The sequence below is a fragment of the Mustela putorius genome, unplaced genomic scaffold, assembly GCF_011764305.1.
Source record: "Mustela putorius furo isolate JIRA1106 unplaced genomic scaffold, ASM1176430v1.1 tig00003858_pilon_pilon_pilon, whole genome shotgun sequence".
Classification (NCBI taxonomy): Eukaryota; Metazoa; Chordata; class Mammalia; order Carnivora; family Mustelidae; genus Mustela; species Mustela putorius.
The window spans coordinates 1,659,825-1,675,082 of NW_025422010.1; the positions used below are offsets into that span (position 1 = coordinate 1,659,825).

General features: G+C 53.2%; 1 protein-coding gene across 1 annotated transcript in view; it reads left to right on the forward strand.

Annotated features, from left to right (window-relative positions):
* Positions 1 to 3,488: 3,488 nt before the first annotated feature.
* The window catches only part of BCR (BCR activator of RhoGEF and GTPase), a 121,415-nt gene continuing 109,645 nt past the window's right edge, over positions 3,489 to 15,258 (forward strand). The window contains exon 1 of the mRNA XM_004742450.2: positions 3,489 to 4,997. Coding sequence (XP_004742507.1) covers positions 3,686 to 4,997 — 1,312 coding nt within the window. The 5' untranslated portion in view covers positions 3,489 to 3,685. The remainder of the gene's footprint in view (positions 4,998 to 15,258) is intronic.

Here is a 15,258-nt window from a genome sequence, read left to right on the forward strand (position 1 = left end):
TTAGTGCCCCAATCCCACTCTCTGTGGATGGGCTATGGGCACCTGAACCTCCTCATATGGGCACCCCAGTTTCCCTATCACACTCAATGACCCATTGTCCATGTCATAGTTGATCCTTCCTCCCTCAACAGCTGATCCATCTATATGTCCAGAACAAACCTGGAATCTGAGCCCCTCTCTCTACTGCCTCACTTCCACCCTAGTCTAGTTCTGGGATACCAGTGCCTCTCCTCTGGACCGGTGGCACAGTCCCTGCCCACTTACCCTGCTCCCAGCCCCTACTTCCCACCTGTCCACAAAACAAATCTGAGCAAGTCACCCCACTGCTTATGGCAGATACTGTGGGCTATTTGAATTTAAATTAATTAAAGTTAAAGCCAACTAAAACTTATTTATTTATTTATTCAACATTGAAAGCTTTTATTTTTAAGTAATCTCTACACCCAAAGCGGGGCTCCAACTCAAAACCCAAAGACCAAGAGTCGCATGCTCCACTGACTGAGCCAGCCAGGCACCCCCAAACTGAATTTTAAATCCAACTAGATTTTTCCAGTTCTTCGGTTGCAGCAGCCACACACATTTTGAGTGCCCGGCAGTTGCATGAGGAAGCTAGTGGCTGCTGTTTTGTTCAGTGCAGAGTATAGAACACGTCCGTCATGGCGGAAGGTTCTATCCGACAGTGCAAGCTTGGAACCTTCCAGAGGCTTCTCCTTGCATTTAGAATAAAAGCCAAACATCTTACAAGCATTCTTACAAGGCCCTGTCTCGCCTCTGATGTCACCTCCTGCCACCCACGCCAGCCTCATCTCCTAACCCAACTGTGCTTGAAACACACCCAGAACTTTAACCTTTCCTCCCCCCACTCATGTCCATCTTTCTCTCTGGGTTGTGTGCTCCTCCAGGCCACACACACGTCCGATTCCTCTTTCAGCCAGCACTGGCTGAGCATCTACTATGTGCTGAGCACTGGGGAGTCAGTCAGGAACAAGACAAACTGCTGCCCCAAACCTTTGGGAGTTTAGATCTAGCTGGGGACAGACACCTAACGGGGGATTGAGAGTGTTATGTATCTGGTCCCCATGTTTCTCCTCATTCCTTCCTCCCTGGGGGAGGGATGGATGATAAGAAAACTCCGCAGAAAAAGACCAGAGACCCAGGGTGGGATTGTTTTTAGGAAAGCACCAAGGATGAGAGGAGTGTTCTTGGGGCCAGAAGAAGCTATCTCACAGGGGAGATAGCCACTATCTTCCAGTTTCTGAATTAAGTTCACTTATGTATACAACATTTGAGGTAGGGCTAAACTGGGGCCAGCAAACCAGGGAAACCTCTCTAACAGTTGAAGCCTCCCCTCCCAAAGTATCCTTTTTTTCCTAGGTGATTAATGATGATGTCCCGGATGGGGCCATAATTCCCAGCCCTGGAAGTGGAGGGGTTCCATCAGCAAGGGAAAAAAGCAGTTTGTGCTTTTGGAATTCTCTCTGGAGACAACCAGACAATGGAATTCTGGAAGCCTGCCTGTCTCAACCCACTGGATGACCTGAGCAGGTCATCTGAGGAAGGCAGCTAATACTGGTCACAGGCCGCTACATGCCACACCCTGTGAGGTCAGGACTTCACACCCTTTTTAAAGAAAAGGTCGCTGAGGATGTGCTGGGATTCCAGCTTCAGCTGTCCACCCTCAAAGTCAGGGCATCAACTCATTCTGTTTCTTTGCCTGCCAAACAGGTTTTGAAGGGTGGGGTGGGGTAGGCTTGCCTGCCTTAAGGGGGGTGGTGGTGGTGGTCTGCAACATAAAGGAGCTGGGATACTGGCGACACCGGGCCTCAGGAGGGAGGAGAGGCCTGCAGAGGGCGGCAGTGAGCTGTGCCTGGAAGTGTCTGGCTCAGGGACCCAAGAGTTTTCCGGTGACCCTCCCAGGGAACCTTTCAGAACACCAACCTTAACACGCAATCAAGGGAGGAACATCCCATGCCATTTATCATAATGTGATTCATGTCTGCCCCAGCTGGGTGCTTTAAAGATGGTACTCACATTTTAGATAAAAGGGTAAAACTGAGGATCAGAGCAGGAAAGGGAAGTGTCCAGGTCACAAAACCTGGAGTAGGGAAGACCTGAACCAGAGCCAGGCTGGCCTGGCTGATAGCTCTGGGCTCTGTTCCTTCTAGATTAGATGCTGGGGCATCTGTTCTGGGTGTGACTGGACCCAGGGAGGGGGTCCATATAACCCCTCGCATCCATGCAAGGACAACAGCCCTTGGAGACAGGTATCCTTGTTCTCATTTCAGTGCCAAAGGAAACTGAGGCACAGAGGCAGAGGTGGTCAGGACTCAGGCCCAGTTCTTTGGCTGACAAATCCTGTTTCCTATTTCCTCAACCAGCAGCCTGGTTTGGGCATTTTCATTTGGGTATTTCGTTTCTGCTGTGTGCCTACCATCTCTGGGCTTCCCTGGATACAAGACATGATTTTGTTTACTGCCGGCTCTGGGCTGTCCTGTCTTCCACTGAGTCCTGAGGGTTATGGTGGAGACTGGCCACCGCCTTAGGGGGGAGACTAAACACCTAAGTTCTGAGTCAGGCAATCGGGAAAAACTAGGCTGGCCTCTGAAGCTCAGGAGAGGCCAGTGGACAAACACAGCTCAGGACCACAGGGAGGGCAGTGTGGGTGTTCAGTGACCAGCGGGAGAAATTTCTGTTAATTATCTCTGCGACAATGCCCTATGGCAGCTGTTGCATCAGTCACTCCAAGACCACAGCGCTGGGGGCCCTTGGCACACAGTCGCTACTGGCTCTGGTGGCCCAACCTGGTCCTCCCTGCTTCCCTGGATCACCCGCCCCTCCTCGGCTCCCGTGCGCGGACGTGTCCTGGCGGGTGGCCCCTAGAGCTCTCAGCCCTGACGCTGGAGAGCGGCTGCCGGGTTGTGGAGACGTGAGGATCCAGGTGTTCCTGTTCCAGGAGTGCAGAACTCGCCAGGGCCTCCGCGTCGGACGGCGCGGTTCGCCACCGCGGGGGACTGAGTTTCCCAGGGCGCGGAAACCGAGAGAGGGCAGTGGCCGGGTGGGGGCGCGGCCTCCCGGCGGCCCCTCCCCCCATACCTCCCTACCCCCCTCCCACCCGGAGCCCTCTGCACGGCCCCTTTAAGAGGCCCGCCCGGCTCCGTCAGCCGCGCCGCGGCCACCGCCCCCCGGCCCTCCCCTTCCTGCGGCGCCGAGTGCGGGCCGGGCGGGAGTGCGGCGAGAGCTGGCCGGGCAGATAGCTGTGCCCGGGAGGCGGCGGCGGCCGGGACGCGGCGCGGGACAGAGACCAGAGGAGCGCGCGGGCGGCGGCCATGGGCTAGCGGCGCCGGGCCGACGGGAGGGCAGCGCCCGCACGGGAGGAGCCCCGCACACAATAGCGACGCGCGCAGCCCCGCGCCCTTCCCCCGCCCTCGCGCGCGCCCGCCCCCCTCGCGCGCGCCCTCCTCCGCGCCCCGCGCCGCCCGGGGGAGCCGAGCCCGCCGCCTCACCTGCCGCCCGGGAGGGGGCGGGCATTGTTCGCCGGCCGCGGCCGCTGCCGCCACCACCGCCACCGCCGCGCGGGGCCATGGGGGCCGCCCGGCGCCCCGGGCCGGGCCTGGAGAGGTGGTCTCTCCGCCGCTGAGGCGGGCCCCGTGCGCAGGCGGGCAGCGCAGGTGAGGACGGCCGCGCCATGGTGGACCCGGTGGGCTTCGCCGAGGCGTGGAAGGCGCAGTTCCCGGACTCCGAGCCGCCGCGCATGGACCTGCGCTCGGTGGGCGATATCGAGCAGGAGCTGGAGCGCTGCAAGGCCTCCATTCGGCGCCTGGAGCAGGAGGTGAACCAGGAGCGCTTCCGCATGATCTACCTGCAGACGCTGCTGGCCAAGGAGAAGAAGAGCTACGACCGCCAACGCTGGGGCTTCCGACGCGCCGCGCAGCCCCCAGACGGCGCGGCCGAGCCCCGCGCGTCGGCGCAGCGCCCGCTGCCCGCGCCCGCAGACGGCGCCGACCCGCCGCCAGCCGAGGAGCCCGAGGCCCGGCCAGACGGAGAGGGCTCCCCGAGCAAGGCCAGGCCCGCGGCCGCCCGCAGGCTAGGGGCCGCCGTGGCCGCAGACCGGGAAGACCGGGGCCCACCCACCAGCGTGGCGGCGCTCAGGTCCAACTTTGAGAGAATCCGCAAGGGCCACGGCCAGCCCGGGGCGGCGGACGCCGAGAAGCCCTTTTACGTGAACGTCGAGTTTCACCACGAGCGCGGCCTGGTGAAGGTCAACGACAAAGAGGTGTCGGACCGGATCAGCTCCCTAGGCAGCCAGGCAATGCAGATGGAACGTAAGAAGTCCCAGCACGGCCCCGGACCGGGCCTGGGGGACGCACCTAGGCCCTCTTACCGGGGCCGATCCTCAGAGAGCAACTGCGGCCTCGACGGCGACTACGAGGACGCGGAGCTGAACCCCCACTTCCTGAAGGACAACCTGATCAACGCCAATGGCGGCAGCAGGCCCCCTTGGCCGCCCCTGGAGTACCAGCCCTACCAGAGCATCTACGTCGGGGGCATGATGGTGGAAGGGGAGGGCAAGGGCCCCCTCCTGCGCAGCCAGAGCACTTCGGAGCAGGAGAAGCGCCTTACCTGGCCCCGCAGGTCCTACTCCCCTCGGAGCTTTGAGGACAGCGGAGGTGGCTACACCCCGGACTGCAGCTCCAATGAGAACCTCACCTCCAGTGAGGAGGACTTCTCCTCGGGCCAGTCCAGCCGCGTGTCCCCCAGCCCCACCACCTACCGTATGTTTCGAGACAAGAGCCGTTCACCCTCGCAGAACTCGCAGCAGTCCTTTGACAGCAGCAGCCCCCCGACCCCGCAGTGCCAGAAGCGGCATCGGCAGGGCCAGGTCATTGTGTCGGAGGCCACCATCGTAGGTGTTCGCAAGACTGGGCAGATCTGGCCCAGTGATGGGGACAGCTTGTCGGGCAGGCTGACTCAAGATGGCACCTTCCATGGAGACGCAGGTGGGTACCTCCACCAGCTTGGGTGGGCACACCTGCACCCTGGCTGGAAACCATTGAAAAGAAAAGGGGTCCGATGACCCGGGGAGAAACAGGTAGATATTTCTTTGGACTGTCCATGTGCTGTTGTGAACAGGAAGGATTCCTGCTGATCCTACATCTGAACAAACGACCATCCCCCACTTCCTCCTGAATGCAGATTCCCAGTGTTTGGACTGGGATTGGGTTGGGAGGGGCATGGTAGGTGGCTGTTCCTTTGGTTCTAGAGCAGTGTGCTTCTTGTACGATTCTGTGGGTTGAGACCAGGGTGCCCTGGGCAGTAATCTCCTCACCCTTTGATCACTCCATCTAGGCAGTGGGGGTAGTATTAAGAGGGGGCCATCTCTGCCTTCTAGATCAGGTACTTTCAGTGGGGATTGATCTGTGTCTCGGGAATTCCCCGCCGCCCCAACTGTGCCTGTCCTGGAAGACACTAATGGGGAAGCTAAGATGTTGCTAGCTGCTCCCAAGCCATAGAAGTGTCAGGTTTGCTTGCTAACCAGCAGCCCAAATGCAAGTCAGAGCAGGTGAAAATAAGAATTAGGAGGAAGGGAGGTGACAGGCAGTTCTGACTCAGTGGGCCCCTGAAAATCCACGGGGGTGAAGATTTTATCCAGGGCTGAAGCAGAGCCACACCTTTTCTGATTTGCCTGGCTTTGATGGGAGGCATACCCATCATTACTCACCCGTAGTCTCCTGTGTGCCTCTTACCCCAGCTCCATTTTCTCATTCTTCCAGGCACTCTTGCCTCCTTGTCTTCCCAGGGATGAGTGTACACTGGTGCTCATTTTGGCCTCCTAATCCATGGTGTGACCCTTGGCCCTAAGATTAAACCTGTGAGGTTGTGTATAGAACTTCTGGGGAGATGGTTTTTGGGGTCCTGGCATGGTTTGTAAGATTGGAGTAAGGAGAGGGTGGGTGGGTGTGGGGCTTGGATGGGCTGGTCGGGGGTTGGATGTGAGGCTGTGGGAGGACTCTTGGAGTCCTGGTCCCTTTTGGGCTGATCCAGTTTTCTGCTCCATTGATTTTTCTTTTTCTGCTGATGGAGTTGTATGTGCTTCCATCGTCAGAATCCTCTTGAAACAAGTAAGGCTATTTTTGGCTCTGTCAAGTGGCTTTTTTGTGATTGGTGGTCTTTTGTGTGCGTTTTAGAGACATCCAGTTACTGATTTACATTTCCAGCTTGGGGTGGCTATGGCTTGCTTCTCAGACCTGTGGCCTGACCCAGCTGCATCCCTTAGGTCCCTCGCTGGGGGGTGGAAGGCTGTAGTATTTAGAAGCCTGCTTTACAGGGATATTAGCTCCCCTGGGGTCTGGAGGATTGCCCTGAGGTCACTGGGTACCATCCTTGCCTGGCCAGCTGTCGACTGAGTGAGCCAGCTTGAACTGGCCCTCAGTGTTGCGATGTGGAAGAGCATTATTAAAATAGAGAAAATGAGAGACCTTTCCTGGAGACCTAGAATCTGAAATGGTATTCTCTTGCTGATGGTGAATTCTGAGTTTCCAGAAGTGGGGGCTGGTCAGACCAAATGTGTTCCGGTAGGTTGCCCTTCAGCCCCTCTTCCCTTCTCATCAGCAGCTCCATCCAGCCTCTCATACAGCTGCTGCAGGCGTGGGACCCTGGATCTGTGTGTAACTCAGGGTAAGCTCTCAGGAAGTGGCCGAGGGGTGAATTTTACAACTTGGACCCCACTCTTAGGATTTTCTGGATCTTTTTCTGAATGTCCTCAAGGCCCCTTGTTCTCTCTCCTGTTAGGTTTTAAAAACTGGTTTTCAGCTCTGTACTCAGCACTCTTCTGAGCGTTGTGGCTAGAGGCGAAGGAAGGGAGCCTGTGCTGGCAAAGCCATCTGTCTCTTTCTGGAATGTTTCCTGATGTTCTTTAGAGGGCCGTGGGACTTGCTGGCCAGGGCTGTACCCTGCAGAGGGACAGTAAGGAAAACCACAGTGTGGGAGGGAGTGTAAGCACCCTAATTTTTCACAGCAGCAGACACAGAGGCCTGGCTCTCATGGCTTCTGAATCTCTTTGGATGAGGTGCTCTTGTGTATTTCAGTTGAGGGCCCCTGGCATTGGAGGGAAGAAGCTGGAATGACCTCTGTGTGCCAGGCATGGTGGCAGCGTGCCTTCATGCAGGGCCCCTCACAGGTTCTTCCATCACCCCATGGTGGGTCTGCCCAACCATAGGTAAGGACAAAACCAGGAGGTAGCAGAGCGGGGATTCCAGGGGTTCCAAGTCCCTATGGGAGTGCAGATCCATTCCTTCCTGATATGGCCACCTGAGAGTACTCTCTGAATCGCCCTGCATTGCACCTGAAAATCCTGACTGGGTTGGCCCAGGAGTCCTTCCCCTCCGCACACTCAGGATCCATCAGCTATGAGCCCTGCTGTGCGCAAGCTCTTCCCTTTCTACATTGCGGACTACATAGAAGGGGAGTGTGGTTCTTGCCATCTGAGACCTTCCTTGTTGATGGGAGACAGGAACACACACAGCACTTATGTGTTCAGAGGGAGTGAGATCAGGGAAGCTTCCGCAGGCAGCTGTGATGGAGAGAGGGCTTACCTGTCAGCACACGTCCAGCGGCAGCAGGCGGGGGAAGCTTGGTGCCCTGAGATCAGTGTGAGCAAAGGCTCAGGGGGCACTCATGTCAGGCCCCTGTGGCTCTGAACTGCTTTTTTTTTTTCTTTATTGTAATAAAAAATATGTAACAAAATTCACCATTTTAACCCATTTGAGCCATTTTTAATGTGCAGCTCAGTAGCATTAAGTACATTCACACCCTTGTGTGCCCATCGCCACCCTCGTATCCAGAACTCTTTTCCTCCTCTTCAACTGAAACTGTCCCCACTGAACAGCAGCTTTCCATTTCCTCTCCTTGAGTTCCTGAAAACTGCCACTGTGCTGTTTCCTAATTTGACTACTCTTAGTACCTCTTGTAAACAGAGTCATCTGTTTAAACAGAGACAGAGACAGAGGATCTGTCTCTCTGTATCTGGCTTATTTCACTTAGCAGCATCTCCCCAAGGTTAGCCACATGGTAGCACAGGCTCTGCATGTTTTGAAGGCAGGATGATGGGCCTCGAACCTACAGTCCCGAGATCAAGAGTCCTGTGCTCCACTGACTGAGCCAGCCAGGTGCCTTACAGGTCTGAGGAATTCTTGAACGGAACGCTCAGTGTCCCAGCTGTCCCTCGGTCCCTTTCCAAGTATCAGTCATGAGACCGGACCCCAGATCCTGTGTTACTTTATGGGCTCTCATACGAGTTGCTGCCCTGTGTTTTCACATCTCTGTTAAGCACTTTAATTTGGTCTTTAAATTCCGCCAGTGTGTAGTCACCAGAATGATTAGTGCTTTGTTTCTCCCTTGGGTGATTGAATGGACTGGCCACCAGTTAGACTGAATAATTCTGGGCCAGGAAAAGGTCACTTAGGCCTTGCACTGGCTTGATCATCATCTCTTTAAATCAGACCCTGTGGTCCTCTTTGAACTGACTATAGTCTCCTCTCATGAACAGATGTAGGGTGGACAGAACCAACCAGGTGGAGTCTGAATCCATTAAGTCATCAACAGGGTGGAAGTGGACTCTAGTTCAAATTTTACGAGGGTTTTCTGATTCCAGAATGGAATCCTTGTTTGGGGAACAGAATGAAATATTCTGGAACCCTTCACTAAGGAAGGAGCTAGCTGGGAGTGCTGTTGCTTTGTGTGGGTCCAGGACAATGTGCCTTCCCCATTCCTCCCTTTTACCTCATTTGTTGCTTCTGGCTTCAGTAGCCACCTGCCCTCCTTGACTGGGAGTCCTGTGGGCCTGTTGATGTGACTGCGGCCTTCACTAGGACAAAGCATTCGTGTGAGCCATATTCTTGGTCCAGTCAGGAGAAGACATGGCAATGCTTGAGGCCCAGCTGACTATTGTGGTTTGGGGGGCTTCCTCATTCACAGTGAATGGATAGGCATTTTCAGGTGTACTCAGGCTGTCAAACAATAGGCCTGAGTTTTGATGCAGCTGCCCCGGGTTTTGGGGTTTTTTTTTAGATCTATTTATTTGTTTTGGAGAGAGAGCACAGGTGCATGAGTGGGGGGAGGGGCCGAGGGAGAGAGAGAATGTCAAGTAGACTCCCAGTTGAGTGCAGAGCCTGACAGAGGGCTCGATATCATGACCCAGGCCAAAACCAAGAGTCAGGTGCTTAACTGATTGAGCCACCCAGGCACCTCCACGGCTGCCTTTTAGATCAAGGTTCAGGAGGTAGTGGCGGTGAGTTTAATTAATTAAATTATAGTCCCACTAGGGTCCCTCACCTTGACTAGGATACTATGACGTAGGATTTTGTTTTGGAGATTTTTGTTTTTTGTTTATTGTTTTGCTTTGAGAACAATGAAGTAAATTAAGTTAAAATGTTACTTATGTAACATGATAGGTGTGTGTTTCTTTATTGGGGTATAACATACATAACCAGATGTGTCATTTTAATTGTTGTTAAGTTTATAATTCAGTGTCATTAAGTACATTGACATGGTTATGCAACCATCACCACCGTCCATGGCTGGAACTTTTTCGTCTTCGGAAACTGAACTCAGTGCTAACTTATCTTCCCTCTACCTCAGTCCCTGGCATCCACTGCTCTTCTCTCTGTCCCTGTGAGTTGGCTTATCCTAGGTGCCTCTTGTCAGTGGAGTCACATAATAGCTGTCCTTCCGTGTCTGGTTGATTTCACTCAAGTAGGGTTTTGAAGTTGCCAGGAGCAGTGTTCTCAGCCTTAATTCCAATTTCTGGTCCTTAATAGGTATGTTTAGGAAAACACCTGTTAGTTATGGTGCTACTTCCTTGGCTTTCACACCCACGTTTTGAAGTGGCCCCGGGTATTAGTTTGCTAGGGCTGCTATGACAAAACAGAACAGATTGAGTGATTTAAATAATAGGAATTTATTTTTCCTTTGTTTGTAGAGGCTAGTAGTCCAAGATCAAGATGTCGGCAGGGTTGGTTTCCTCGGAGGCCTCTCTCCTTGGCTTGACTTGCAGATGCCTCCCGGCTTGTCCCCTCCTCCCCCATTGCCTCTTTCCATGGTCATCCCTCTGTGCTCCTGCTCCCCTCGTGTCTGTCTGTCCAAGATGTCCTCCTTTTATAAGGACATAGGGCATATTGAGTTAGGGCCTACCATAATGACCACATTTTAACTTTATCACCTCCTTAAAGACCCTGCCATCTCCAAATACAGTCATGTTTTGAGGTACTTGGTGATTGGGGCTTCAGCATATGGATCAGAGGCGGGGGGATACAGTTAAGCCCACAACACTCATTGAGTCCCTCATTGTGCAGCAGCGAAAAGGCTGCTGTGACAGAGAGAGATGGTGCTTGTGCTGGCCTCACCTGCCATGTTTTAGGAAGTACTTGAGGGATGTGTTGTTTGGTGCTACAGCAGCCTAGCGGAGCCAAGAAAACAAAGCCTGGCATCAGGAGGACTGTGTCTTCCTGCTTCATGGTTACCATACCTCTCACCTTGCTGAAGAAGTTAGCGGTTGGACCCTGTCATTGCTAGGATTCTTTTCTTCGATTCTTTGATTTTTTTTTTTTTCCCTTTAAAATTCTAGGTTAGGAATATGGTGCTTCCCATATCTTTCATCTTTACCTACTTTTCTGTTAGCAAGGCAACCACCTCTCCCCATTCAGTCACCCAGCAGTGTTTATTGAGTATCTACTGTGTGCCAGGCCTCATCTCTGTGGAAGTTCTCTCTTGCCTTTATTCATGGATTTGTGGAGAGGCTAATCTCCAAAGGGCCTTGTCTTTAAACTAACAACACGCGCACCAAAATAATAATAATAATAATAATTTGTTTAATTAAGAAAAAAAGTAAAATAGGGGCGCCTGGGTGGCTCAGTGGGTTAAAGCCTCTGCCTTCAGCTCAGGTCATGATCCCAGGGTCCTGGGATCGAGCCCCACATCGGGCTCTCTGCTCAGCAGGGAACCTGCTTCCTCCTCTCTCTCTGTCTACCTCTCCGCCTACTTGTGATCTCTGTCTGTTAAATAAATAAAATCTTAAAAAAAGAAAAAGAAAAAAAGTAAAATAAAAACTAACACACAGAAATAAAACCTTTATGATGTCCTGGCATCTTCCCTATGTATCTTCCTTTCACTGTATTTTTGCAGCGATTTCCTGTTAATCCTGTGTCTGACTGGCTTCCTTCTCCAGGGAAGTGAGCGCCTTAAGACAGGATCCTGTCTTCCTCGGTGTCTTAGGATGTGCTTCACTCTAGGCTCTTAACCGTGTGTGAGGAGTGGTGTCCTGAGCACATGTCAGTCTGCCCATGTCTTGGGTATTGTGGATGTTTGTGCATCAAAGACAGGATGAGACCCCATTTCTGGGGTCTCTGTTTGCTCAGACCCTTCTCTGGTTCTTTTTAATCCTGCTTCCCCCAACCCCATCAGATAATCAACATCAGATTTTCGGGGTCCCAGTGATACCATTTGCCCAGGAAGGAAATTATCTGAAGATTGTTTTTCCTTCTTTGCCGAGCCTTGGTCTTCCCAGGCTCAACCTTAGTGAGCTTTCCCGAGTCCTCAGATGGGGGCCTGCTAATTAGCTGTCTTGGCTTCTAGCACTTGCAAATGGTGACCTTGCAAAATGACTGTGCACAGGGATGGCTGCTGGTGCCCAAGGGAGATATGGCTGGCGGGTTCAGAGCTGCGCCTGCTGCTGAGGTGTGCTGCTGCCGAAGACTGAGGCCCCACTTGTGTGGTAACTACAACTTGGGTGGAGACTGGTTCATGTGCCCTTGAAACATTCTTATGACATGGCTGGAGCAAGATCATTAACTTAATTATATGCCATCAGCTGACTGGGTCTGAGGGGGTGTGAGACAGACACGCCCGCCCAAGGTCAAGCAGTTGGTGGAGGGGCTAGTGCTGGCCTTTCTCCTCAGACCATAGAGTGATGCCGGTCACAGGAGTGTGGGCACAGAGTTTCACAGAGTCTCCTCCCCCAGTAGGTGGAGGGACGTTCAGCAAACACGTTTCAGACAGGAATGGTGCGGAGTGTCAGGAGACAGGCTTCCCAGCAGGTCATTTTCGGTCTGCTGGGGAGACAGCCACATAAACCTTAGTGTTGTGATAGGCATCATCCGGTCCCAGCCTCTGGGCAGGTCCAGGAAGGTATCAGCAGGGGACCAAGAGGACAAATACGTTGGAGGACGCTGCTCATCTGCCTGCCTTTTCCACCCAGTGGTCAAGAGCTGAGGGGGGAGGCCGGAGGATGCTCTGCTGGGAGCAGGTTCCAGGAGGTGCAGAGTGACAAGGCCCAGCTGGGAGGATGGGACAGAGACGGCTGGCCACATGCACGGAGGGTCAGTACGTGGCCCAGGGAGCACGAGGAAGGAATTCTGGCTGGCCAGGAGGCTCCAGGGGACCTTGGAAGAAGAGGGAGAAAGACTTGCTGCTGCAGTCAGGGATGGAGCAGTCCAAGGGGGATCTTTCACTCAAATTGCCTCTTTTGGTTTAAGAAGAGCCTTTGAAGATTCACCACCCTTTAATGGCCTGACCTATTCCTTTTAACGTATGCTGCTGGGATTAGTTGGAATGCCAGTAGAGCAGGAGCAATATTTACGCACATCTCCTTGTAAGTGACAAAGTGGATATTCTAGAAGTAATCTAGAGGCAACATACGTCAGCCTAGTTTGGGGCAAGAATGCAGACGATAAAGATAGACCCAGGGTGTGGTCCTGTGCAGGGCATTGATTCTGCGGCCTGAAGACCATGAACCCCTCCTTTGAAGACTCTGAGAGAACTTGAGTGCACAGAGTGGATGGTCTCCAGGGGTCTGGCCCCCGTCTGGTCTTATGGAGTTGCCCCCTCAGGGATCTAATGCTGGTTGATTGCACACCACTTAGCAAGAGATTCTAAAGGAGAAATGCATAATTCAGGAGGGGCAGGCCATTTTACCCACTTGGTTCAGCAAGAGTGCCCAGTATGAGCTCCAGGGGTCCCAGGGGTCTGCCGTGGCCGTGGGCCCCCTCTGTTCCTTCTCATAGTGTGTCCTCTGGGGTTGAGTGGAGTTCTTGCATATGCAGTAGGCAGCATGTATTTTTCTGCCTCAAGGCCCCAGGTGTGAGGTTCTATCAGCCCAGAGAGCCTGGGACTGCACACCCATGTTGCTGAGCCCTCCTTCCTGGGACATATCTACCCCCATGGTGGATAGAATGAGTTCCCTTTGCAGTGTTCCCCATTGCAAGGCCTTGTGACTTTGGGGGGCCTCAAAGCTAGAGACTGGAGGAAAAGTGAGACCTCTTGATTTTTCTCCTAGAGTCCCCCCCACCCCGTCAAGTTTGTGGAGGGAAGGCTTAGAACCACATCACTCTCACTTCTAGTGTTTGTAAAGCCTCAAGAGAGGAAATAAAAACTGCAGACTTTCTTATTTTAATAGGAAAAAAGGGAGGAAGATGGGAAGCTCTGGAAATTACCAATGCTTTGGCATATACAGGCTCTGTCTGCAGATTTCCTAAGGCTTTACAGACCAGAGGGCGTTGCCTGGTGTATATAGTTGGGGAGGATATTGGAGAGCTGGGCATGGCCCCAGCAGGGTGCCTCTGAGGTTGGGGGGTGGGCGCAGCTCCTGGGGCAGGTGGGCGGGGTGAGGAGCTGGCCCCCAGGGTGAGCAATGGGGCATGGGGAAGAGGTTTCCCCAGAGTGTCAGGGGAATCAGGTGGCCCACGATGTTCCCCAGCTACACCTCACCCCCTCCCTGAGAGGCTGGGGCCATCAGACCTGCAGCATGACTGGGGACATGCTCCTTTTGAGAGCTCCAGAAAGTCTTTTGCTTGAAGACCTGGGGGCATCTTCATCCCATCTGGTTTCCATCCCATCTGGTGCCTGGGATGGTGGGCAGGTGGGTGTCTGGTTTCCCTCACTGACCCCCTGGAAACCAGGAGCTGCATTCCCACCTTGTGGGGCTGGTTCTTAAATGACTGAGGTAGAGGGGTGCCTGGGTGGCTCCGCTGGTTGAGCAACTTGTGATTTCGGCTCAGGTCATGGTCTCAGGGTCGTGAGATCAACCCCTGCATGGGACTCTGCACTTAAAGTCTTTTTAAAAAATGGCTGAGGTAGAATTCACACCACAGAATTCACTCATTTAAAGTGTACAATTTAGTGTTTTTTAGCATAGTCATAGGATTACGCAAGCATCACCACTGTCTAATTTTAGAAAAATTTTTCATCACCTCAAAAGGAGACTGCTCCCATCAGGTACCATGACCCCCTCTCTGCCACAGCCTCTGGCATCCAGTAGTCTACTTTCTGTAGATTTGCCTTTATTTTATTTTTTTTTAAAGATTTTATTTTATTGTTTATTTAGAGAGAGAGAGAGAGAGCCGGGAGAGAGAGAGAATCTCAGGCAGACTCCCCACTGAGCACAGAGCCGGACTCAGGGCTCAGAGATGTCACAACCCTGGGACTATGACCTGAGCCAAAACCAGGAGTTGGATGCTTAACCAACTGAGCCCCCCTGGCATCCCTAGATTTGCCTTTTCTGGACATTTCACATGAATGGAATTGTGTAACATGTGGCCTTTTTATCTGGCTCCTTTCACTTAGAATAAGGTATCAGGGTTCATCTCTGTTGCAGCATGCATCAACACCTCCTTCTTTTTGGTAGCCAAATAATATTCCAGAAGGTGTTTTGGTACCTGGCTGGCCGGGCCCTTACTACTGCCTGGGCACACTCTACTGGCTCATGGGGGTCCCGGTCAGACCTTGAGGCCTGAGAGGCCTGTGTGTGGAGGTTCTGGAGGGATGGGTGGAGCCTCCTTTTCCTTGGGGGAGCGCCCTGGGGGAATGGGATGCCAGAAGCCAAGCTGTGGCTAAGAGTTGGCTGGCCTCACCAGAACTTGATTCAACCTCAGCCTGAGGCTCCATGTCATAGTCTGTCAATCAGGAACCTGCTTGTTCAGAGGCAGCATTTTCCATTTACAGACCTTGAAGATTGTGGTCTTCCCCTAGGTGCCCCCCCCCCTTTTACTGTGGTGAAATACTAGAACATACAATGTATCATTTAAACCATTAAGTGTCCAGTTCATTGGCATTGAGCACTTTCACACTGTTCAATAATCACTGCCATCCATCTTCAGATTTTCTCATCATCCCAGGCTGAAACTCTGTCCCCATTAAACAACAGCTTCCCACCCCCTCCAACCCCCAAACCCTGGCACCCATCATTCAGAAAGTATTCTGCTCCAGGAT